The sequence below is a fragment of the Mustelus asterias genome, chromosome 25, assembly GCF_964213995.1.
Source record: "Mustelus asterias chromosome 25, sMusAst1.hap1.1, whole genome shotgun sequence".
Classification (NCBI taxonomy): Eukaryota; Metazoa; Chordata; class Chondrichthyes; order Carcharhiniformes; family Triakidae; genus Mustelus; species Mustelus asterias.
This window is the reverse complement of record NC_135825.1, coordinates 3,569,106-3,596,180: the sequence shown is the minus strand read 5'-3', so window position 1 is coordinate 3,596,180 and position 27,075 is coordinate 3,569,106. Positions and strand designations below refer to the sequence as shown.

At 47.6% G+C, this 27,075-nt stretch overlaps 1 protein-coding gene across 2 annotated transcripts in view; it reads right to left on the bottom strand.

The window, feature by feature from the left end:
* Positions 1 to 4,895: 4,895 nt before the first annotated feature.
* The window catches only part of LOC144511755 (monocarboxylate transporter 1-like), a 54,015-nt gene continuing 31,835 nt past the window's right edge, over positions 4,896 to 27,075 (bottom strand). For both annotated transcript variants that reach the window (XM_078241999.1, XM_078241998.1), the window contains exons 3-5: positions 11,575 to 11,718; positions 7,585 to 8,415; positions 4,896 to 6,181 (exon numbers count right to left, since the gene is read on the bottom strand). In XM_078241999.1, the coding sequence (XP_078098125.1) occupies positions 5,931 to 6,181; positions 7,585 to 8,415; positions 11,575 to 11,718 (1,226 nt within the window). In that variant the 3' untranslated portion in view covers positions 4,896 to 5,930. The remainder of the gene's footprint in view (positions 6,182 to 7,584; positions 8,416 to 11,574; positions 11,719 to 27,075) is intronic.

Below are 27,075 nucleotides of genomic sequence, written 5' to 3'. Positions count from 1 at the left end.
GGATTGTGGTCGGTGCAGGCTCGATGGGCCGAATGGCCTCTTTCTGTGCTGTAGGGATTCTAAGATTCTAAGAAATGCACGGATGAGACAAAGCCTGACTCCTCCAGCTTCTGATCCCTCAAACCCACTTGGGTTCAATAAATGAGAGTGGTTTGGGGGGGAAGAGGGGAAGAGCTGTAATCCCCCAGCAGCCACACTGAGGGAATTGACATTGCAACATGCTGCTGTGGATAAAACTCCAGGCACATCCATCTCTGCTGGGGTAACTCTGGGCCACTGCGCTGCTGGTCTGCCCGTACCCACTGTCTTGTAACTCACAAAGCACACTTCTATCCTATGTCGCTGACGTTTCGTACCCATCCCTAGTTACCCTGAGAAGACAGTGTAAGATCTTCTTCCCAAGTCGCTGACAACAGTTCGATATAGCACAGCGATTTTGCTGGCTTACTCAGGGGGACAGCTAAGAGTTAATCACAAGGGTGTGAGATCGCAGTCACAAAAAGGCTCAGACCCAGTAAGGACGGCAGGATTCCTTCTCAAAAGGAATATTATTTATGACAATCTAACAGCTTCATGGTCACTGCTAGTCATTTACATACTTGTTTAAAATTGAATTTTCAAACACCCATGACCAGTGCAATAATAAGGCCAAAAGGAATAAAGAACACGCCCTGGGTTAATTTCTACAGAGGCAGCATTGTTCATATGTTTTTATCTAAACTTTGGTTAGACCACACTTGAAAAACTGAACAGTTCTGAGTTCCATATTACAGAAAGGATATAGAGGCACTGGAGAAGGTACAACAAATATTATAACTAAAACAGAGAGGTTATAACTATCAGGAAAGATGGACAGAACAGTCTGAGATTCTTATCTCAAAGAGAAGCCCAATAGTAATCTTTAAATAGAAGAAACTTGCACGCCAACACCCCCAACCTCGTCCGTGACTAGGATTCTGCAGCAAGTTGGCACAGTGTTTAATACTGCTGCCCCTCAGCGCCAGGGACCCGGGTTCCATTCTGGCCTTGGGTGACTGTGTGGAGTTTGCACATTCTCCACGTGGGGTTTCCTCCGGGTGCTCCAGTTTCCTTCCACAGTCCAAAGATGTGTAGGTTAGAGGGATAGGGCAGGTGGTGGGCCTGGGTTAGATGCTCCGAGTCAGTGCAGAGTCGATGGGCCGAACGGCCTCCTTCAGCACTGGAGGGATTCTATGGTTTTCCAGTGCCACTGAAGTGAGTAGAGTTTTGACTGAGCACCAAACTCTCCATTCTCACTGGCAGCGGAGCGGGCACGGACAAGATCGGAGAATCCCACCCATCGAATAGATTTCCATTCGTGGGGCTGGGGATAGGGGGCGACCAAATGTACATATAAGCCATAAATATAAATTAATCACTTCTAAATCCAATAGGAAATTCAGAAGAAACTTCTTTACCCAGAGTGGTGAAAATGTGGAACCCTCTTCCACACGGAGTGATAGAAACAGAGAAACTAGAAGCAGGAGGAGGCCATTCGGCCCTTCGAGCCTGCTCCACCATTCATTTTGATCATGGCTGATCATCGAATTCAATATCCTGATCCCCCCTTCCCCCCATATCTCTTGATCCCTTTAGCCCCAAGAGCGATATCTAATTTCTTCTTGAAATCACACATTTTGGCCTCAACTACATTCTGTGGGAGTGAATTCCACACATTCACCACCCTCTGGGTGAAGAAATCTCTCCTCACCTCAGTTCAAAAAGGTTTACCCCTTATCCTCAAACTATGATCCATAGTTCTGGACTCCCCCCACCATCGGGAACATTCTTTCCGAATCTCCCCTGTCTAACCCTGTTAGAATTTTATAAGTTTCTATGAGATCCCCTCTCACTCTTCTAAACTCCAGTGAATATAATCCTAACCGACTTAGTCTCTCCTCATATGACAGACCTGCCATCCCAGGAATCAGCCTGGTAAACTTTCGCTGTACTCCCTCTATAGCAAGGACATCCTTCCTCAGATAAGGACACCAAAACTGACAATATTCCAGGTGTGGCCTCACCAACGCCCTAAACAATTGCAACAAAACATCCCTATCCCTGTACTCAAATCCTCTTGCTATGAAGGCCAGCATACCATTTGCCTTCTTTACTGCCTGCTGTACCTGCACGCTTACTTTCAGCGACTGATGCACAAGGATTCCAAGGTTTCGTTGAGTATCCACCTCTCTCAATTTTCACCCATTCAAGTAATAATCTGTCTTCCTATTATTGCTACCAAAGTGGATAACCTCACATTTATCCACATTATACCGCATCTGTCATGCAAATGCCCACACACACAGCCTGTCGAAATTATACTGCAGCATCTCTGCATCCTCCTCACAGCTCACCCTCCCACCCAACTTTGTATCATCTGCACATTTGGAGATAATACATTCAGTTCCCTCTTCCAAATCATTAATATATAATGTGAACAGTTGGGGTCCGAGCACAGATCCCTTCGGAACCCCAGGAGCCACTGACTGCCAATCAGAAAAAGACCCATTTATGCCAACTCTTTGCTTCCTATCTGCTAACCATCTTTCTATCCATCTCAAGACATTACCTGCAATTCCACGTGCTTTAACTTTACATCGTAGTGATTGTGGCGAATAGTGTCATTGTATTTAAGGAGAAGCTGGAGAAACATGTGAGGGTGAGATAGAGGGTGGGAGGTGGCTTGTGTACAGAATAACCCCCAGCACGGACCAGATGGGCCAAATGGCCTGCTGCTGTGCTGTAAATTCCACACGTGCGAGTGGTTCTGGTATTGGTCTAACAATCGGAAGCTCTTAAGTTCAAGAACCACCTCAGCAAGGAGTGAGTTCCAGCAACTAAAAACCTGGGGGAGAGCATCAATAAATTAAAACATGAGAAACAATTAGTTCATTAATATCTCTATGTGACTCCAGCGCGAGAGCAAGTGAGTAAATCTCAACCGAGCCCTCAGGCCGACTAGTTAACAAAAGCCCAGGAGTCTGCTTATTTGGAAATAAATCCATGACTGCATTTAATTCGAACTTCTCAATCAGTTGGTGCGTCTGGTATAACACTCACTGCTCAGTATAATCCCTTATTACACATGACTCATCAGCAACCACACCCCCCCCCCCCCCCCCCCCAACCCTCTACACCCCCACAGAGTGACGGGGGGTGGGGGGAGGGGGTTACACGTCTCCCTCAGGTTTGATGTGAAGCTGGGCTGTAAAACTATTCTCACTTTTCACTGTCATTTTCAGCGGGGAAAGTGTGGGCATAGCGATATTGTCACTGGACTAGTATTCCAAAGACCACCATAGCCGATAGTGGAGTTTGAATTCAATAAACAAAATTCAATAAAAAATCTGGAATTAATTTTTTTTTATTCATTCGTGGGACACGGGTGTCGTTGGCTGGGTCAGCATTTATTGCCCATCCCTAGTTGCCCTTGGAGGGCAGTTGAGAGTCAACCACATTGCTGTGGCTCTGGAGTCACATGTAGGCCAGACCGGGTAAGGACGGCAGATTTCCTTCCCTAAAGGACGTTGGTGAACCAGATGCTTTGTTCCGACAATCGACAATGGTTTCATGGTCTTCAGTAGACTCTTAATTCCAGATATGTTTTATTGAATTCAAATTCCACCATCTGCAGTGATGAGATTCGAACCCGGGTCCCCAGAACATTAGCCGAGTTTCTGGATTAATAGTCTAGCGATAATACCACTAGGCCATCGCCTCCGCACTAAATCCAATGATGACCATGAAACATTGCCGATTGTCACAAAAGCCCATCTGGTTCACCAATGTCCTTTAGGGAAGGAAATCTGCTGTCCTTACCCAGTCTGGCCTAATGTGATTCCAGAGCCAAAGCAATGTGGTTGACTCTTAAAATGCCCTCTGCAAAGGGCAATTATGGATGGGCAATAAATGCTGGACTAGCCAGTAACGCCCAGAGCCCACAAACAAATAAGAAGTCTACTAGGTTCCGTATAATGGCCTGGTCCGACTATTTGAAGGCGAGGTCCACTTGACACATGATTAATACAGAGAATCCTTGGTGCTAGTTAGACAGTTATAGTAGTTATGTTAATGATCTGTGAGGCAGCAGGTCCTATGTCCACTCAGGGTGGGGGGGAGGGGGGGGGCGGGGTACATGGTCAATGTGAGGGGTGAAGAAGGGTAATGAGGGGGTCACAATGTTAAGGTGTGAAAGCCCCAGGTTAGAGCTTCAGGAGATGGTTCTTTTCCCGGTGTGAACTGCCCCACTGATGGACACTGACCCGCTGTAACATACCAAACGAGAGCTGGAGCTGTTTTTGGTGGCACTAAAATCACCTTGTACACGAGGACATGGGACAAGTGCTGGAAAATGGGACTAACGTGACTTTAGTGGTAGTTATTGTCGGTGTAGACTCGATGGGCCAAAGGGCCTTTTTCGTGCTGCACGACCCTGTGATGGGCACAGTGGTGAGCACTGTTGCCTCACAGCACCAGGAACCCGTGCTCTCTGTATGGAGTTTGCACATTCTCCCCGTGTCTGCATGGGTTTCCTCCGGGTGCTCCGGTTTCTTCCTACACTTCAAAGATGTGCGGGTTAGGTTTACTGGCCATGCTAAATTGCCCCTTGCTATCAGGGGGACTAGCAAGGTAAATATGAGGGGTTACAGGGATAGGGCCTGGATGGGATTACTGTCAATGCAGACTTGTTGGGCTGAATGGCCTCCATCTGCACTGTAGGGATTCTATGATTCTTTGATTCCACGAGGTAGGCACTGTATGGAATTATCAGATTCCAAAGAATCTCCTGGATTGCTTCGTGATCTGCACAGTGGGATCAGAGTGGAATTTTCCCAGATTTATTTTGCCCCGAAATCAATTGAGGATTTTCTTTTTTTAAATCTGGGTTTTTCACCTCTCTTCCGAGATCAATGGTTTTGAGGTGAGATGGAGACTGAGTAAGATTTTGAGGGGCCGTTGCAGACCATTCGGCCCATCAAACATGCTCCACCACTCATTATGATCATGGTCGATCTTTTACCTCACCTCCATTTTGCCACCTGATCCCACAATTCCCTGAGAAATCTGTCTATCCCGGCCTGAAATCTATTCAAGGATGGAATATCCACAACCCCCTGGGATAGAGGATTCTGGAGATCCACAACCCTCTGGGATAGAGAATTCCGGAGATCCACAACTCTTTGGGATAGAGAATTCCGGAGATCCACAACCCTTTGGGATAGAGAATTCCGGAGATCCACAACCCGCTGGGATAGAGAATTCTGGAGATCCACAACCCTTTCAATGAAAATAATTCCCTTCATTGGGGTACACGCCACAGGGTGTGGGGCCCACCAGGGTGGGCCAGAAAGTCTAAAGCCCACCCACAGTGCCCACCTGAAATGAGAGTGTCCCCCAATCACAATGGGGATTCATTAGTGTTGACAATTCTCATTGGACATACTTCTGGAGGTTTCAATACAACCTCTCGTGCCTCCCTTGCTCAAACAGCCATTTATCTCCAATATTGGTAAGCACTAATAAAATAAAAATATACAAAAGGATAAAAACATCTCATTTTAATGCCCCTGTGATTTTGTTTTATCTTTGACTGCTCACGGCAGTGCCCAGTTCCTGAAAACTTCAGGGCAAATCTGGAGCACTGGTAACCCAAGGAGGTAATGGCCAATGAAGGGATTGAGAGTGGGAGGAGGAGCAAGTGGGACGGGAGAGGGGTGGGGGTGGGGGGGGGAGGGAATGGAGGTTGGTTGGGGGAAGGGAGCGGCACCTACAATGATTATGGCCCCTTGATAAATGTTCCCCAGCACCCAACACTCCGCCAATCGCTCGCTGCGCCTCTCCAGAAATGAGAGTCTGGGAGAGACTCCCAGTCAAACCAAGTGTACCAAAATAAACCAGAACTCTCCCCATCCTCAAATATCTGTGTCCTGCTCCATTGCTCCATCTTGACATTTCTGCTCTGTGGATGAAATTTCAGGTTTGGTCTCGTTCAAGTCAATCGTCGCTTCGTGTTTCGAGTTCTGTTCTTCTGCTCGCCTCTCCTTCTCAAGTAGGCGGTAATTTATCGCATTGCCAATGAACAAGTAGATACTTGCGACAATCAGAACTGCCCCACAAGCAAAGTACACATAGCGGAAATCGTTGTATGCGTCCTTCAACATACCTGCAACAAATAAACAGCTCTGCCATCACTGCACGTCATTCCCACAATTCAGCATCAAGTCAACAGGCAAACATCTGTGGATCCATTCCCCCCCCCCAACTAATCTCTCCCTCTCCCCACTGTAAAATCACTGCCACCTCTCCCAATGCCCCCACTGTACGGTCACGCATTCTCCCCAACCCAATCCTGGCGCCACGGTGGCACAGTGGTTAGCACTGCTGCCTCACAGCTCCAGGGATCTGGGTTTGATTCTCAGCTTGGGTGACTGTCTGTGTGGAGTTTGCACGGTCTCCCCCTGTCTGCGTGAGTTTCCTCCGGGTGCTCCGGTTTCCTCCCACAGTCCGAAAGACGTGTTGATTAGCCATGCTAAATTGACCCTAGTGTCCCGGGATGTGTACGTTAGAGGGATTAGCGGGATAAATGTGTGGGGATAGGGCCTGGGTGGGATTGTTGTCGGTGTAGACTCGATGGACCAAATGGCCTCCTTCTGTGGGGTTTTTATGGTTTCCCAATCCACCCACCCCTGTCCCCTCAGGCTTAAGGCTTGGGGGTAAAAGATACAGAGGGATGTGAGGAAGACATTTTACACACAGCATGTGGTAATGACATAAAACACACTGCGTTGCTGGGGGGCTGGAAGTGGAGATGAAGGACGATTTCAAAATGAAATTAGATCGACACTTGAGGGACTTGCAGGATAGAGCAGGTGAATGGGAGTGGGTTGGATTGTTCTAGAGAGCTGAACTTCATGGGCCGAACAACCTCCTTCTGCCACGATGACTTAATGGCAACATTGAGGTTGAATTGTAAATTGACTGTCCAAGGGCCCCCAGTTCTGCCTTAGCTGCTGAGGAATTCTTTCCTTGGGGATTTTACAGAGAATCTTCAGTCACAGGGAGAAAGCGGAGAAGCTGGGCTTGAGGAACGTTACTATGGGAAGATTTCATCGAGGTGTTCAAAATTATGAAGGGATTTGGGAATAAATATTGAGGAGAAATTGTCCCCAGTGGGAGGGAGGGTGAGTCACCGGAGGGCAGAGGTTTAAGATGCTAGCAACAAATCTGGAGGTGGGGGAAATGTGGAGAGATTTCTTTACAGAGTGTTATTGTGATCTGGAATGCGCTACCTGAAAGGGAAACAGTGGAAACAGATTCAATAATAACTTCCGTAGGGACTGGATCAATAATAGAGAACAGAACGTTCACAGAACTATGGAAAAGTATTAAATTTGCCCCACTGTCTGAGCATGGTCTCCTGCATTCCATGACTCTGCCATGCAATATCCTCCTCACCACCATACCCCACGCTCACCCCAAACCTCCCCACACCTCTTCCCCCCTCACCCCAAACACCAACCTCCAAACCCCATCCTTCCCCACAACGTCAGACAAAAGCCAGTTTACCTAGGAGTGGGGGACCCAGCAGTACAGGACAACACTCCACTATGGTCACTAATCCCACTGCGCTGGAGAACCTCTGTGCCCCCACCATGTCCATCAAGGTCTCGAACAGTACAGAGCTCAACATGCCAAAGGCAAACCCGAAGAAGATGGTGTAGATCACCAGGCCGGTATAGTTCGTCGCCAAGGGCATCATGATGTGGCAGACCCCATTGTAGAGGATGGAGAAGGAGAAGAAATATTGGATCTTAGGCCTCACCCACTTGGTGTTGGCCAACAGTCCCATGGATGGTCGCGCAAACATGTCCACAAAGGCCAGGATGGAGAGGAGGAAGGCCGCTTTGTACTCATCAATGCCCATATTCTTGGCATAAGAGGACAAGAAGACCAGGGGTGCAAACAGACCAAAGAACATGATGACATTGCCAGACAGGTAGATCAGAAAGCCCCTGTGTTTGAAGAGCGTCAGGTCCAAATAGTTACTGATGGTTTGGAGAATGCTGACCTTTGCTTTGGTTTCACCGCTCAGAAGGTCAGAGTTCACGCCGGCCTCTTGCTTGACGTCCACTGGCGGTTTGGATGCAGTGATCTGCTGAGGACCTATGGGACGCATGAGGGATCCGGCCACACAGCAGTTGAGTAGGATCCCACCCAGGATCAGGAAGCCCCCACTCCATGAGTAATGGTCAAAGAGGTATTGGTTAAGAGGAGCCAGTGTGCTGAGGATCACTGGGCTTCCAGCCATCGCTAGCCCATTAGCCAAGGGGCGTCTCTTGTAGAAGTATTTGCCGATCATAGTCAGCGCCGGTTGCAAGTTGAAGGCAAGTCCGAATCCTGGAAAGAAATAATTTTTTAAAACGTCAGTCAGCTGTGGCTAAGTGTTACTCTGCGTAAATTAACACTTGGTTTTAAAATGAGGGCTGGATGTTTAAGGGTGTGTGTGTTCACGATACTGACACTGATTCCTGACTTCCAGCTTTAACTACAAATCCCTCCATGGCCTGACCCCTGCGCCCAGCCATGGAAATGAAGCAGCTCAGTGGCACAGTGGTTAGCACTGCTGCCTCACAGCGCCAGGGACCCGGGTTCAATTCCGGCCTTGGGTGACCGTCTGTGTGGAGTTTGCACATTCTCCCCGTGTCTGCGTGGGTTTCCCCCGGGTGCTCTGGTTTCCTCTCACAGTCCCAAGGTGTGCAGGTTAGATGCATTAGCCACAGGAAATGTGTGGGGTTTACAGGGGTAGGGCGCAGCAGAGGACCTGGGTAAGATGCTCTGTCAGAGCCGGTGCGAGCTCGATGGGCTGAATGGCCTCTTCTGCACTGTAGGGATTCCATGATTCTAATCCCTCTGATTTCTCTATTCTCATCCACTGTCGCTCTTCACGCACATCCTCAATTTTAATCACTCCACTATTGGAGGAGAGTTATTCGATTGCCCATGCCCTAACATCTGGAATTCCCCCTGCAAACCTCTCTCTCTCTGTCTCCCTCGGTCTCTCTTTTAAGATACTCTTATCTCTTTGATCAGGATTCTGGTCACCTTTCCTCCATACGTGGCTCAAATCATGTTCAGCTTAGCTCCTGCGAACCACTTTGGGGGATTTTGTCACATTAAAAGGTGCTATCAAATGCAAGTTGTTGTTGTAACGAATCTCTTATACAAGGGAGTGTGTCCGCGGAGTTACGCAGTCCGGATTTACGGGGGAGTTCGCCCCGGCGAACTTGGCCATCATTTATTTCTCAATCACCATCGCTAAAAAAAAAAGAGGTTCTTTGGTCATCGTTACCACACTGTTTGTGTGAGCTTGCTGTGTACAGATTGGTTGCCATGTTCCCTACCACAGCAACCACACATCAAACAGTACGTCATTAGCTGTAAAGCAGTTTTGGACTCCCGCTCATCATAAAAGACATTCTATCATTGAAACTTAGACACGAGAGGCAGGAGGAGGCCATTCGGCCCTTCGCTCCTGCTCCGCCATTCATTTTGATCATCAAATTCAATATCCTGACTCCCTCCCTTCCCTCCATATCCCATGATCCCTTTAGCCCCAAGAGCTGTATCTAATTTCTTCTTGAAATCACACAACGTTTTGGCCTCAACTCCTTTCTGTGGGAGTGAATTGCACACATTCACCACCCTCTGGGTGAAGAAGTATCTCCTCACCTCAATCCTGTCATAGTATAGATATGCATCAGGGATTCTTCTCCCTGTACAATCAGGGGTGTGGTCCTGAGGCCAAGTCTAAATCCAGAGTTTAATGAGTTGCGAAGTGCTGTCAGCACTCTCAGAACACCAACACCAGGTTCAATTCCGGCCTCAACACAGAACTCCACTAAAGGGACTGGAATGCACTGAAAAGAGTTCCACTCTGAACGGAGTGGCAGTAGTGAGCATGAAGTTCTCAGTAACTTGGGGAAGGTCAGCTATGTTGGTTCATGTGCAGACAAGTTCAGCAGGTTGGGTCTACACCTATTGGAGTTTAAAGGAACGAGAGGTGATCTTACTGAAAGAATCATCATAGAACCCTGACAGTGCAGAAGGAGGCCATTCAGCCCATCAAGCCTGCACCGAAACAATCCCACCTCGGCCCTATCCCCGGAACCCCAATTATTTTACCCTCTAATCCCCCGACACTAAGGGGCAATTTAGCACGGCCAATCAACCTAACCAGCACATCTTCGGGCTGTGGGAGGAAACCAGAGCACCCGGAGGAAGTCTACGCAGACACGGGGAGAACATGCAGACTCCACATAGGCAGTCACCCTAGGCCGGAATTGAACCCGGGTCCCTGACACTGTGAGGCAGCAGTGCCACCCATAGGAAACATAGGAGGTTCTGAGGGGATTTGACAGGGTAAATGCTGAAAGGATGTTTCCCCTTTTGGGAGAGACTAGAACTAGGGAACACAGTTTAAGAATAACCTTACAGGGCAGAGATGAGAACTATTTTTCTCTCAAAGTGTCATTAGTCTATGGAATTCTCTTCCAGAGTACAGTGGTACCTGGGTAAGTGAATTTATTCATGGTAGAGTTACGCCATAGATAAAGGATTATGGGATGACAGACAGGAATCTGGAGTTGAGACCACTATCAGATCAGCCTTGATCTTATAGAATGATGGAGCAAGCTCAAAGGGCCAAATGGCCTACTCCTGCTTCTAAGTTCTATGTTCCAATAAGAGTTAAAACCTTTCAAGGCCAAAAGTGGCTGAGAGTGAGATATATAAAACAGGCATTGACTGAAAGGGAAGTCAGGAAATATTTTTATTTTATAATAATGCCAATGTCAATGTCAACAAAACGAAGGAAATGGTCATTGACTTCAGGAAGCGTAAAGGAGAACATGCCCCTGTCTATATCAATGGAGATGAAGTAGAAAGGGTCGAGAGCTTCACGTTTTTAGGTGTTCAGATCACCAACAACCTGTCCTGGCCTTCCCATGCCGACACTAGTTAAGAAAGCCCACCCACGCCTCTACTTTCTCAGAAGACTAAGGAAATTGGCATGCCAGTTACGACTCTCACCAACTTTTACAGAGACACCGTAGAAAGCATTCTTTCTGGTTGTATCACAGCTTGGTATGGGCTCCTGCTCTGCCCAAGACTGCAAGAAATTACAAAAGGTCGTGAATGTAGCCCAATGAAGCTAATGCAGCATACAGGAGGTATGTGTGTGTTTCACAGAGTTACTGAGTGCAGGACTGGAAACAATCCTGTATTCACTCACACCAACAGAGTCACCTGCTCACAGCAGAGTTTCTAAATCCAAGCGATGTCACTGGGGGCAGTAATATTTCGGTTTGCTAGGGTTTCTGGTGTTACAACAGAGGCAGCAAATGTCACAAAATGGGTAAGTGGCGACCTGCTGGAGACTCTCAGTAACAAACCAGAGTTACATCACCAGGAAATACAACTGGTGCATCAACACTCACAGATTATTCATTCATTAATAAAACACAAGAGTGAAATAACACAGAATGATTTGACGCTTACCCCCGACCACTCCTATACAGAAATAAAGTGCCACAATATCCTTGCAGAATGAAGCCATGATCATTCCGGAGCTCGCCAGCAGTCCGCCCAGTAGTACCACAGGCCGACTTCCATACTTGTTCACCAGGACACTGCTGAGGGGACCTGAAGGAGAGTAGATTGATTGGTTAATATGGAGTGTGGGGAGTGAGGGGATTTAGCCTTGTACATTTGTCAGTGTGACGTGAAGTCTCTCTCTCTCTCTGAAGTTATGTGAAGCCGAGATGGTCCCACGAACAGAGCTCTGATTCTCAGTCATAGAGGTTTGCAGCATGGAAACAGGCCCTTTGGCCCAACTTGTCCATGCCGCCCCTTTTATTAACCCCTAAGCTAGTCCCAATTGCCCGCGTTTGGCCCATGTCCCTCTATACCGATCTTGCCCATGTAACGCTTTTTAAAAGACAAAATTGAACCCGCCTTTACTACTACCTCTGGCAGCTCGTTCCAGGCGCTCACCACCCTCTGTGTGAAAAAGAATTGTCTCTCTGGACCCTTCTGTATCCTCCCCTCTCACCTTAAACCTTTGCCCTCTAATTTTAGACTCCCCTACCTTTGTCAGATACTGCTGGAAATGGATAGGCCAAGTTCGTACAACAAGACATGCTCCTCAGAGTTCCTGTTCTTCCACAGTATCTGATCACACTCTAGCTGAGACAAGAGCCCTTCCCCACCCGAGTTAGAAACACAGAGACGGGGGAGGCCATTCAGCCCTTCTAACCGTTCAGTGAGGTCATGGCTATTCTCTAACTTAACTCCATCCACCCACTTGGTCCCATAACCCTTTAAACACTTAGAACAGAAACAGCTAACAGTCCCTCTTTTACAGCATGAAGCAAACTGAGCTCATTGATCGAGACCTGTTCTGTCACCACCCAGAGGAATTAGATCAAACGTGTCTGCCCACTCAAGATGTGCAAGGGTCAGCGTAATATCCAGCAATCCCGAGGAGATCCCAGGTGTGCAGGATGTAAGCAGTAAATGGCATAAATAACATTTCTCAGTATGCTAAAATTTCCTGGATATCTGGAGAAACACAAGACCCAGCAAAGGGAAGTGAGAGAGCTGCTCAGAGACCCTTGGTAACACTGGAACATTAACCACTTACTAACTGGTTACCGGCATCACGTTTTGGAGGAAAAAAAGATACATTGAGGTTGCACCATGGAAAGAGGCCATTCAGCCCATTTGCTCCAAAATGCTGTTTCCTCTCCATGAAAGTGAATAGTCCAAAGCACATTTACCCATCCTGTTTCTGCTCCGTCCACCTCTCCCACCCGCCCTCTTCTATTCATTCCCATGATTCCAGCCATGGCTCCGTGGTTATCACCCTCTTACCTCTGAATCACAAGATGTGGGTTTAGGTCTCACTCCAGACACTTGAGCACAAAAACCTAGGTCAACATTTCTAGTGCAGCACTGGAGGAGATCTGCACTGTCATAGGGTGCTGCCTTGCACCCAAAATGTTGAACTGGGACCCCATCTGTTTGACGTCAAAAAATCCGGCGACACTATTTCAGAGAATAACTGGCGCGTTCTCTCTGGTTTCCCACCCAATATCAATCCTACAACCCACACCACAGAAACAGATGGGCTGACCATTAGCACTGGTGTTGTGTGTGTAACTTGGCCGTTGTGTTTCCGAAAGATACTAGTGCCCACACTTCAAAAACACTTTGCCTCCTGCAGAGCATTTTTCAGATATCCCGAGGCTTGTAGAAACGTAAGTGGTTTTATTCTTTAGATGAACATTATAAACATAGAACGGCCAATTGAGAGAGTGTTCTAGGATCCCACTGTTCAGATGGACTCATTGCCGCAGATTATTTAACCCACTGAGACAGTGGAGGCAATGCAATGAAATTCCTTGAATTCTATTCCTCTGAACCTTGTGCCAAGTCATGGGAAGTGGAAATTCATGGTTGATGTATTTTGACAAAATTGTGTCCTGAGACTGCACTTTGTACGCACTTAAAATGTTAACTCTGTTTCTCTCGTCTCAGACACTGCCAGAGCTGCTGAACTTTCCAGCATTTATTTCACTTTTCCAACATCTGCAGTATTTTGTTTTCATTAAAGGAAAAAAACTTGTCTTTATATAGCATATTCTACAATCTCAAGATGTTCAACAGGACCTTAAGGACGATGAGGAATGTCTGAAGTGTGGTCACTGTTGTAAAATGCAGCAGCCAATTTTGACCAAATAATTGTTTTTGGTTGCGATAAGTATTGGACAAAGAACTTGGTAGAACACCCATGCTCTTCTCTTGAGTATAAATATATGGATTAGCAGCAAGAATAGGCCTTTAGGCCAATAGAACCATGGCTGGTCTCCATTTCCCTGTCGACCCACTATATCTTTCGACTCTCTTGTCGATCAAGAATCTAACTCAACCCTGAAGATACTCATTGATCCAGGCTTCACCACCCTCTGGGGAAAAGAGCACCAATGATTCACAACCTTCCAACAGAAAATAATTTCTCCTCATCTCGACCGTACATCACCCTCCCTGCACCATGAGCTCTTATTTTGTGTAGTAACCTTTGATGTGGCACCTTGTCAGATGCATTCTGGAAATCTGAGTACAGTACATCCAATGGTTCCCCTTTATCCATGTTGTTAGCTACTTTTCGTTAGTCAAACCTGATTTCACTTTCACAACACCGTGCTGACTCTGTTTAAATGCACTGAGATTTTCTCAGTGCCCCACTATGACGTTCTTAATAATAGATTCCCGCGTTTTCTCGATGACACATGTTAAACTCACTGGTCAGTAATTTCCTGCTTTCTGTCTCCTTCCTTTTTTGAATAGCAAAGTGACATTCGCTATTTTCTAATCCGATGGGACCTTTCCAGAATCTAGAATTTTGCACAATGCCAAATAATCCCTACAGTGCAGAAGGAGGCCATTCGGCCCATCTCGTCCTCACCGACTCTCCGAAAGAGCATTTTACCCAGGTCCACCCCCACCCCCGTAACCCCGTGCATTCACCATGGTTGACCCACCTAACCTACACATCTTTGGATACTAAGGGGCAATTTAGTGTGGCTAATCCACCTAACCTGCACATCTTTGGACACAAAGGGGCAATTTAACATGGCCAATCCACTTAACCTGCACATCTTTAGACATTAAGGGGCAATTTAACATGGCCAATCCACCTAACATGCAGTTCTTTGGACTGTGGGAGGAACTGGAGCACCCGGAGGAAACGCACACAGACACGGGGAGAACGTGCAAACTCCACACAGTCACCCAAGGCCGGAATCAAACCTGGGTCCCCGCCTTGTGAGGCAGCTAACCACTGTGCCATTTGGCCAATGTGATTCACCCAATTTGTATGTAGATTAAAATCATCCATTATTATCACCATATCTTTCACACAAGCCCCAATTATTCCTTCCTGTGTACCCTGTTCCACAATGTGGTTACTGTTAGGGGAACAATAAACTATTCTCACAAGTGACCACCAACCTTTACTATTATTCATCTCTACAAAAACTGATCTACAAGGGGGAGGCAATGGTCGAGTGGTATTATCGCTAGACTATTAATCCAGAGACTCAGCTAATGTTCTGGGATCCCGGGTTTGAATCCCGCCACGGCAGATGGTGGAATTTGAATTCAATAAAAAATATCTGGAATTAAGAATCTACTGATGACCGTGAAACCATTCTCGATTATCGGAAAAACCCATCTGGTTCACTGATGTCCTTTAGGGAAGGAAATCTGCCGTCCTTACCTGGTCTGGCCTACATGTGACTCCAGAGCCACAGCAATGTGGTTGACTCTCAAATGCCCTCGGGCAACTGGAGACGGGCAATAAGTTGCTGACCCAGCCAGTGACACCCATGTCCCACAAATAAATAAATAACAATCTTGAGCTTTAGAACCAAGATAATCTCTCGCTATTGTACTGTCATCCTTAATTAGGATGTCGAGTTGCCGGCGTTGGACTGGGGTGGGCACAGTAAGTAGTCTCACAAAACCAGGTTAAAGTTCAACAGGTTTATCTGGTAGCACGAGCTTTCGCTACCAAATAAACCTGTTGAACTTTAACCTGGTTTTGTGAGACTACTTACTGATCCTTAATTAACAGAGCTGCCCCACCAACTTTTCCCAGCTTCCTGTCTTTCTCAAATGTACCCTTGAACATTCAGATCCCATCCTATGTCACGTGTAGCCAAGTCTCTGTAATGGCGATCAGATCATACTTACTTATTTCTATCTGAGCTGTTGGTTTCTGTGTTTTTATCTGAATGCACGCAGCAACGAGCCTACAAGCATTTTTGCCATTTTTGCAATGTCTGGCCTTGCCTGCTGATTATTCTTAAGTGATGTGGAGATTTGCTACCAAATAAACCTGTTGGACTTTAACCTGGTGTTGTGAGACTTCTTACTATTCTTAAGTGGCCATGGGACCTTTTACATCCACCTGAGGGGGCAGACAGGACATCACTTTAACAGCTCAACCAAAGACCGCATCTCCAACAGTGCGGCACCCACCTCAGTACTGCAACGAGTGACAGCCTCAGCTGTGTACTCAACTCGATGGAGTTGGTCGTGAGTAATTGGCCCGATCAGCCCCGGGCACCTGCTAAAGCTCATACCTTGAGGAGAGAGTCACGATGACGCGAGACTTTCATGACTGGTGCCAGGTCCATGTGCCAACCCAGCACCATTTTTCACTTCCTGCTACATTGCTCTGTGCCAAAATACCATCAAGCCCAACCAGAGCTTGGTCAACCATCCGCCAGAGGGAGGTCCAGTCGATGTCAGCCACTCAGCATCAAGGACTAAGAGCAAAGAGACTCTCTGGTGAACACTGCCACCACTTGTGTTGCATCTCTACAGTTAACAGATGCCAGGGACACGGTACCTATGCTTGGATATGTGTGCAGCTTCTGCTGAAACCTGCAGTTAATCAGCCTCCCCGATCTGGCAAATAAATTAAAAAACAAAAGGCCCCTCACGTTGACTGAGTTAGAGCAGCTCTGGGTAACTAACCATAACCTCACACCCTCTTCATTAAAGAATCAGATCTCAGTTTCTTCAGCCTATACAGTTCTGGTCAACCTATTGTGGAAAGTTATTATTAAACTAGAAAAAGTGCAGAAGAGATTTACTAGGATGCTACCAGGACTTGATGGTTTGAGTTATAAGGAGAGGCTGGATAGACTGGGACTTTTTTCCCTGGAGCGCAGAAGGCTGAGGGGTGATCTTATAGAGATCTATAAAATAATGAGGGGCATTGACCAGCTAGATAGTCAATATCTTTTCCCAAAGGTAGGGGAGTCTAAAACTAGAGGGCATAGGTTTAAGGTGAGAGGGGAGAGATACAAAAGTGTCCAGAGGGGTGATTTTTTCACACAGAGGGTGGTGAGTGTCTGGAACGAGCTGCCAGAGGCAGTAGTAGAGGCGGGTACAATTTTGTCTTTTAAAAAGCATTTAGACAGTTACATAGTCAAGATTGGTATAGAGCGATATGGGCCAAATGTGAGCAATTGGGACTAGCTTACTGGTTTTAAAAAAAAGGGCAGCATGGACAAGTCGGGCCGAAGGGCCTGTTTCCATGCTGTAAACTTTTATGACTCTATGCATTAGCCACGGAGCTAAAGGATGAGAGAGAGATGGACAGGGTTAGGGAGGACACTTCGCTTTATATGAATTTGCCTCGTGTTTCCATGACATGTGACCAGTGCTGTAAACAGACCCTGCTCACAAGCTGGGCTGAAACTTCATGGGAAACTGGATTCAGAATTAGCTGGGAGGCCGTGTACCAGCACTCTGTCATCACACCCCCATGATGAAACAGCCCGTCCTCCCATCTCCAAAACACGGGCCTGTATCTGCCTCACCCCAATGCCCTTGGCTGCTCCTTTCTTCTGCAACCAGCTATCACCGTGCAGTCACCCAGTGCCATGTGGAAACAGCACCAGAAGTATCGGCTGTGGCTCAGTCGATCAGACTCGCCCGAGCCAGAACGTTGTGGGTTCAAATCTCATTGAGACTTGAGCACATGGTTTAGGCTGAATTCCCAGTACAGCACCAAGGGGGTGGTGGACCCTCTCCACGCAGGTATAATACAGGTTAGATAGAGTAAAGCTCCCTCCACACCGTCCCCATCAAACAAACAATTTGGGGCAGCACGGTGGCACAGTGGTTAGCACTGCTGCCTCACAGCGCCAGGGACCCGGGTTCGATTCCCGGCTTGGGTCACTGTCTGTGCGGAGTCTGCACGTTCTCCCTGTGTCTGCGTGGGTTTCCTCCGGGTGCTCCGGTTTCCTCCCACAGTCCAAAGATGTGCGGGTTAGGTGGATTGGCCATGCTAAATTGCCCCTTAGTGTCAGGGGGACTAGCTAGAGTAAATGCATGGCGTTATGGGGATAGGGCCTGGGTGAGATTGTGGTCAGTGCAGAGTAAATGGGCCGAATGGCCTCCTTTTGCACTATAGGAGTATATAATTCTATGAATCCTAGGACAGGCACAGCAAGGGGTTAGACACAGAGTAAAGCTCCCTCTACACTGTCCCCATCAAACATTCCCAGGACAGGTACAGCACAGGATTAGATACAGACTTAAGCTCCCTCTACACTGTCCCCATCAAACATTCCCAGGGGCAGGTACAGCACGGGGTTAGATACAGAGTAAAGCTCCCTCTACACTGTCCCCATCAAACACTCCCAGGGGCAAGTACAGCATGGGGTTAGTTACAGAGTAAAGCTCCCTCTACACTGTCCCCATCAAACATTCCCAGGGGCAAGTACAGCATGGGGTTAGATACAGGGACTGGGAACGTCCGACATGTGGAGTTTTTTCAAGGAGCAGCTACTGCGAGTCTGTGATAGGTATGTCCCTGTCAGGCAAGGAGGAATTGGTAGGGCTAGGGAACCGTGGTGCACCAAAAAAGTTTCTTTGTTGGTTAAAAAGAAAAAGGAGGCTTATGTTCGGATGAGACGTGAGCACTCGGGTAGTGCACTAGAAAGCTTTAGATTGGCTAAGAGGGAGTTGAAGAGCGAGCTTAGAAGGGCTAAAAGGGGACATGAGAAGACTTTGGCGGATAGGGTTAAAGAGAATCCTAAGGCGTTCTATAGGTATGTCAAGAACAGAAGGTTGGTTAGGGCAAGTTTAGGGCCAGTTATAGATGGCAGAGGGAAGTTATGTGTGGAACCGGAGGAGATTGGTGAAGCATTGAACCAATATTTCTCTTCGGTGTTCACGCAAGGGGACATGAATATAGCTGAGGAGGACACTGGGTTGCAAGGGAGTAGAATAGACAGTATTACAGTTGATAAGGAGGATGTGCAGGATATTCTGGAGGGTCTGAAAATAGATAAATCCCCTGGTCCGGATGGGATTTATCCAAGGATTCTCTGGGAGGCAAGAGAAGTGATTGCAGAGCCTCTGGCTCTGATCTTCAGGTCGTCGTTGGCCTCTGGTATAGTACCAGAAGATTGGAGGTTAGCGAATGTTGTCCCATTGTTTAAGAAGGGGAACAGAGACTTCCCCGGGAATTATAGACCGGTGAGTCTCACTTCTGTTGTCGGCAAGATGTTGGAAAAAATTATAAGGGATAGGATTTATAGTTATTTGGAGAGTAATGAATTGATAGGTGATAGTCAGCATGGTTTTGTGGCAGGTAGGTCGTGCCTTACTAACCTTATTGAGTTTTTTGAGAAAGTGACCAAGGAGGTGGATGGGGGCAAGGCAGTGGACGTGGTATATATGGATTTTAGTAAGGCGTTTGATAAGGTTCACCATGGTAGGCTTCTGCAGAAAATGCAGATGTATGGGATTGGGGGTGATCTAGGAAATTGGATCAGGAATTGGCTAGCGGATAGGAAACAGAGGGTTGTGGTTGATAGTAAATATTCATCATGGAGTGATGTTACAAGTGGTGTACCTCAGGGATCTGTTTTGGGGCCACTGCTGTTTGTAATATTTATTAATGATCTGGATGAGGGTATAGTTGGGTGGATTAGCAAATTTGCTGATGACACCAAAGTCGGTGGTGTGGTAGACAGTGAGGAAGGGTGTCGTAGTTCGCAGGAAGACTTAGACAGGTTGCAAAGTTGGGCCGAGAGGTGGCGGATGGAGTTTAATGCGGAGAAGTGTGAGGTAATTCACTTTGGTAGGAATAACAGATGTGTTGAGTATAGGGCTAACGGGAGGACTTTGAATAGTGTGGAGGAGCAGAGGGATCTAGGTGTATGTGTGCATAGATCCCTGAAAGTTGGGAATCAAGTAGATAAGGTTGTTAAGAAGGCATATGGTGTCTTGGCGTTTATTGGTAGGGGGATTGAATTTAGGAGTCGTAGCGTTATGTTGCAACTGTACACAACTCTGGTGCGGCCGCACTTGGAGTACTGTGTGCAGTTCTGGTCCCCACATTACAGGAAGGATGTGGAGGCTTTGGAGAGGGTGCAGAGGAGGTTTACCAGGATGTTGCCTGGTATGGAGGGGAGATCCTATGAGGAGAGGCTGAGGGATTTGGGATTGTTTTCGCTGGAAAGGCGGCGGCTAAGAGGGGATCTTATTGAAACATATAAGATGATTAGAGGTTTAGATAGGGTGGATAGTGATAGCCTTTTTCCTCTGATGGAGAAATCCAGCACGAGGGGGCATGGCTTTAAATTGAGGGGGGGTAGTTATAGAACCGATGTCAGGGGTAGGTTCTTTACCCAGAGGGTGGTGAGGGATTGGAATGCCCTGCCAGCATCAGTAGTAAATGCGCCTAGTTTGGGGGCGTTTAAGAGATCCGTAGATAGGTTCATGGACGAAAAGAAATTGGTTTAGGTTGGAGGGTCACAGTTTTTTTTTTTAACTGGTCGGTGCAACATCGTGGGCCGAAGGGCCTGTTCTGCGCTGTAATGTTCTATGTTCTATGTTCTACAGAGTAAAGCTCCCTCTACACTGTCCCCATCAAAAATTCCCAGGGGCAAGTACAGCATGGGGTTAGATACAGAGTAAAGCTCCCTCTACACTGTCCCCATCAAACATTCCCAGGGGCAAGTACAGCATGGGGTTAGATACAGAGCAAAGCTCCCTCTACACTGTCCCCATCAAACACTCCCAGGACAGGTACAGCATGGGGTTAGATACAGAGTAAAGCTCCCTCTACACTGTCCCCATCAAACATTCCCAGGGGCAGGTACAGCATGGGGTTAGATACAGAGCAAAGCTCCCTCTACACTGTCCCCATCAAACATTCCCAGGGGCAAGTACAGCATGGGGTTAGATACAGAGTAAAGCTCCCTCTACACTGTCCCCATCAAACACTCCCAGGACAGGTACAGCATGGGGTTAGATACAGAGTAAAGCTCCCTCTACACTGTCCCCATCAAACACTCCCAGGACAGGTACAGCATGGGGTTAGATACAGAGTAAAGCTCCCTCTACACTGTCCCCATCAAACACTCCCAGGGGCAGATACAGCATGGGGTTAGATACAGAGTAAAGCTCCCTCTACACTGTCCCCATCAAACACTCCCAGGACAGGTACAGCATGGGGTTAGATACAGAGTAAAGCTCCCTCTACACTGTCCCCATCAAACACTCCCAGGGGCAGATACAGCATGGGGTTAGATACAGAGTAAAGCTCCCTCTAGATATCATCGGGCATTTATCCACTGTCAGCGCACTTCCAGATTTCTGATACCCAGATCTCTGGATCCAATTAAAATGTTGTTGAAGCTTTGAGCAGATTTCCACATGTTTGTAATTTGATGTAGCGACTGCACTGAGAGGGCATGGAGTCTGTAAACAACAAAGACACACTTCCTCCGGGTCTTAACTCCCACCTTATCCTATTGGCAGAAAGTGGAAATACAGCTTGTCTAAAATATTTTAACAATGGCATTTGGGGCCCTTGTCAACACCAGCCAGCTGATTGTGACAGTGTTTGCAGTCAGTCCCTGTCCCAGGACAGCTCAAAGACGGCAAACTTTCCTTCTCTACCTGTACTGAGCTATCAAGGTGTCAACTGTGACTCAGTGAGTGTCGCACATTCACCTCCGAGGCAGGAGGTTGTGGGTTCAAGTTCTTGCACCATTAATAGTCCCGCTCGCTGCTAGCCCCCTCTGTTCTAAGGAAAACACCTCCAGCTTTTCTACCTGTTGCAACTGAATCATAGAAGCCCTACTGTGCAGAAAGAGGCCATTTCGACAGAGCATCCTAACTTGGCCCATTTCCCGCCCTATCCCCGTAACCCCACATATTTGCCCCGCTAATTCCCCTAACCTTAATATCATGGGACACTAAGGGGCAATTTGGCATGGGCCAATCTGCCTTAACCCGCACATCTTTGGGCTGTGGGAGGAAACCGGAGCACCCGGAGGAAACTCATGCAGACATGGGGAAGAACGTGCAAACTCCGCACAGACAGTGACCCAAGCCAGGAATCGAACCCGGGTCCCTGGTGCCGTGAGGCAGCAGTGCTAACCACTGTGCCACCCCGTGAAGCTCGTCAAACCTTAGCAAAGTTCCGGAAAATCTCCTGCTCCGACCTTTTGAAGAACATCTCATCTTTCCCAAACTGTAACGTTCTCTCACAATTACAGTATTTCTCAAGGATTTCATTGGCTGTAAGGCAGTTTGGGATGTCCTGAGGTTAGGAATGGGGCTGTAATTGTTCTATTTAACCCCCTGGGAAATGTCAATCGGTCTAGAAGCAGAAAGCAATCTCGTGCCGCGCCCCGGTGTGAACCCTTTGATGCAGCAGTGAGTCTGTTTATGAACAGAATGCCGTTTGGGGCGGACACCCGCCTCACATTCAGTAAATCCAGCCTTTGTCAAAGCTAGAGGCTCAATCACACGGTGAGGGAGATGTTGCAACACCGCCCTCACTGACCCCAGTCACAACCTTCCCTCATCCAACCTTCTCTGTTTTTGCAGAAAGAGTTGCTATCTCCGATCCTAATTGGCAATAACCCAATCGTGTTAAATGTCAGCGACCCCCATCGATGCACTCAGTGCAGTCACACTGGCTTCATGTGATAGCATCATGAGGCAATATAATTATAGGTTTTGACTTTTGTTGTTGAACCACAGGAACAGAATGTGTGTGTGCGTGTGTGTGGGGGGGTGGGGGTAGAGAGAGAGAGAGAGAGAGGAAGAGCACTTGCGTAGAACACTAGCCCAGGCTAAACAAAGTACAGAAAGCAGAAAATTTCCTGCCCCATAATGTGTGCCTGGACACAGGGTGCAGGGGGGATGGTGTCTTTGTGGGCGAGTGGGAGTCAGCCATGGCTCAGTGGGTTGCACTCCCACCTCCGGGTCCAAGAGTTTGTGGGTTCACTTCACTGTCCAGAGCGCTGCACCCTTGCAAGTGCACTCTTTTAGATTTGACACTTAACTGACCTCTTATTTGTGTAAATGAGCTCATGGCACCGTCACAAAGAATAGGGCAGTTCATCTCAGTGTCCTGACCAATATCTAACCCTCAGTCAACATCACAGATTATCTGGTCATTGTCATATTGACCTTTGTGGGAGCTTGCTGGGCACACATTGGCTGCCAGGCCTCCTATATTACAACAACAGCTGCACTTTAATCATACTCCTTTGGTTGTAATAATCGGTACAAGAGAAATGCTTGGCTTTCTTTGTGTGTGTGTGTGTGTGTGTGTGTGTGTGTGTATGAATGTGTGCACTTAGCATATCTGGCAGAGTAGACAGGCTGAATGGCCTCCTCGGCTGCAACTATTGAGTTGAGTTTTATAGAGTATAAAAGTTGGGGTCTGATGTTGCAGATGTATAGAACGTTGGTTCGGCCGCATCTGGAATACTGCGTCCAGTTCTGGTCGCCACACTACCAGAAGGACGTGGAGGCTTTGGAGAGAGTGCAGAGGAGGTTTACCAGGATGTTACCTGGTATGGAGGGGCTTAGTTATGAGGAGAGATTGGGTAAATTGGGGTTGTTCTCCCTGGAAAGACGGAGCATGAGGGGAGACTTAATAGAGGTGTATAAAATTATGAAAGGCATAGATAGGGTGAACGGTGGGAAGCTTTTCCCCAGGTCGGTGGTGACGTTCACGAGGGGTCATAGGTTCAAGGTGAAGGGGGGGAGGTTTAACACAGATATCAGACGGACATATTTTACACAGAGGGTGGTGGGGGCCTGGAATGCGCTGCCAGGCAAGGTGGTGGAGGCGGACACACTGGGAACGTTTAAGACTTATCTAGACAGCCACATGAACGGAGTGGGAATGGAGGGATACAAAAGAATGGTCTAGTTTGGACCAGGGAGCGGCGCGGGCTTGGAGGGCCGAAGGGCCTGTTCCTGTGCTGTATGGTTCTTTGTTCATTCTATGTTCATTTGTGTCTACATCAGGTTCATGAGCGCACTGAATGGCCTAACTCTGCTCCTAAATCTTGTGAACTAATGAGCTGCCTGTACACCCGTGTGTTGTGGCTGATACCAGTTCCTCATCAGTGACGATGTGGTGACCTCGATTGGTTCAATGTTATGAAGAACCTGAAACTGTCTTTGGAAGAGCGATTGACAACATTAAAAAGGCACGAATTTAACACCATCCAGTGGAGATCTGATAAACCCAATCAGACAGCCCCAGACTGTCTCCACAAGCAGTTACAGCACAACTATCAAATAATTTAACTTCACCATGCGTCTTATCAATACATTTATCAGATTTACTTTATTTATTGTACTTTTATTATTTACTTTATTATTTACTTATGCGTCATTACGCATTTATTATCGGCACTCCTGTACTCAGAGAGAAGTTTCCGCAGCAAATTCAGGAAATATTTATTGACTGGCAGGGTAGTGGAAATCTGGAAAAGTTTCCCTCAAAAAGCTGGAAGGAGTGGATCAATTGAAGCTTCCAGATCGGAGATTCATAGATTTGTTGGGGAAGGGTATCAAAGGGGGGAAACTGAGTTAAGATGTAGATCCAGACATGACAAAACTGAACAGCAAAACAGCCATTTGAGGGGCTGAATGACCCCCGACTTTTCCTGTCTTCTCTTTATCTCCTTACTGGACAAATCATCTCACAATCTCTGCCACTCAAAGGCACTGGAGGGCTCCCTCCCAAAATTAAAGTTTTTAAAGTTTATTTATTAGTCACAAGTAGGCTTACATTAACATTGCAATGAAGTTACTGTGAAAATACTGTTGTCGCCACACTCCGGTACACTGAGGGAGAATTTAGCATGGCCAATCCACCTAACCAGCACATCTTTGGACAGTGGGAGGGAAACTGGAGCACCTGGAGGAAACCCACGCAGACACGGGGAGAACATGCAAACTCCACACAGACAGTGATCCAAGCCGGGAATCGAACCCGGGTCCCTGGCGCTGTGAGGCAGCAGTGCTAACCACTGTGCCACCCCTCCCTCAGTATCTCTGCCCTCTCAAGAAAGGCACATGGAACTCCTGGACTCGGCACCCAGTTTTTGCCATGGGAGATGGTAAGGTCTGTGCCCACAGTGTCACCCTGGCATTCCTCCAAAGTACAAATTCCTTCCATTCCTTCCCCTCCGTCTCTCTGATCCCAAAAGATACACTCACCCTATCCTAGCTCCTGTCCTCCTTTCCTGCAGCCTCAGCACAGTAACGGGGGAGGATGATGATGATCCAGGGGATTATGAGCGCCTAGTTATCTAGCATGATCAGAGAGCCCATTCAGCCCAACATGCCCGTGCTAGCTCCAATTAATCCCATCTCAAAGAACAAAGAACAGTACAGCACAGGAAACAGGCCCTTCGGCCCTCCAAGCCTGTGCCGCTCCTTGGTCCAACTAGACCAATCGTTTGTATCCCTCCATTCCCAGGCTGCTCATGTGACTATCCAGGTAAGTCTTAAACGATGTCAGCGTGCCTGCCTCCACCACCCTACTTGGCAGCGCATTCCAGGCCCCCACCACTCTCTGTGTAAAAAACGTCCCTCTGATGTCTGAGTTATACTTCACCCCTCTCAGCTTGAGCCCGTGACCCCTCGTGATCGTCACCTCCAACCTGGGAAAAAGCTTCCTCTCCACCTCTTTTCCCCTCTTAGCTCCATTACCAATTTCCTTCTGAAAATTATGGAAACCGCTCTGTGCACGCACAGACACATGCAGGTGTGCACAGGAACACGCACACATATGCACACACACACACATATGCACACACACACAGACACATGCAGGTGTGCACAGACATGCATATACGCACGTGCAGACATAGCATGCACGTACAGGCACACACATGTGCAGGTGCAGACACACAAACAGGTGTACACACACACACACACACACAGTCATGCAAACACATACATGTGTGAGTGCAGACACAGGCAGCACAGTGCACGATGTTAATACACTAAAGTGTGTGCATTCCATTGTGGTCACGGAAATACAAATGCTCATATTGGGACTTGGTGTCCGTGTACACAGTCTAACACTGTGACATCATTCGCACAAAGAGCCGGCACAGGTTGATGGGCCAAATGGCTTCCTCCTATGACGTAACCATTCTATATTTTGATTATTCTGTCTATGTTGTGAAACTTGCACTGTGGAGCTTGAACAAACAGGCAAGCTGCCAATCACAAAAAGGACCAGAGTCTTTGGGTCACTGAAAAAAAACATTTCCAGAGCAAAATAGAACGGGAAACATCGTTAAATAGAATTAAAGTTTAAAAAATCTAAATTGGAAGTGTTTTCAGCCAGAAAGCGTGGGTTGTCTGGAAACTGAAGTGTGACGGTGAACCTGTAATAGCAACCCCTCACCCACTATCCTTCCCCCCCCCTCCCCCGCACCCCTGCCCCACCACCCACCCCTCCCCCGGCCCACCACCCACCCCCAACTTCACCAAGAAACCGGCTGATACTGGGATCGGAACTCCTTCTGGAGCTGGCGGGATCCAGGATCAGCTCATTTTAATAATTTTAAGCAGTTCAGAGGTTTTTCACCTCTCGCTTTGCGTCAGTGTTGAAGTTTGTGCAGCGGTGCTGCCAACTCACACATTCGCTGGCGGGAACCCTTTGGCACAGCAGAGGATCCACACACACTCATCCCAGCGACAGGACCTGACCACTCCCCTCACACTTTCCCGCCAGACCTCCCGTGACGTCAAGCCAAGCTCTCCAACACCTGTTTCAGCTAGCTCTCCTGTTTCAGTCTAAGAGAATACTGGCATTCCTTTAAGGGCGGCACAGTGGCACGGTAGTACAGTGGTTAGCACTGCTGCCTCACAGCTTCAGGGACCTGGGTTCAATTCCAGCCTTGGGTGACTGTCTGTGTGGAGTTTGCACGTTCTCCCCGTGTCATGATGTGGAGATGCCGGCGTTGGACTGGGGTGGACACAGTAAGAAGTCTCACAACACCAGGTTAAAATCCAATCGGTTTATTTGGAATCACGAGCTTTCGGAGCACTGCTCCTTCATCAGGTGAAGTGGTGTGGAGAAGGTTCTTCAGGTGACAAAGGAGCAGAGTTTCGAAAGCTTGGTGATTCCAA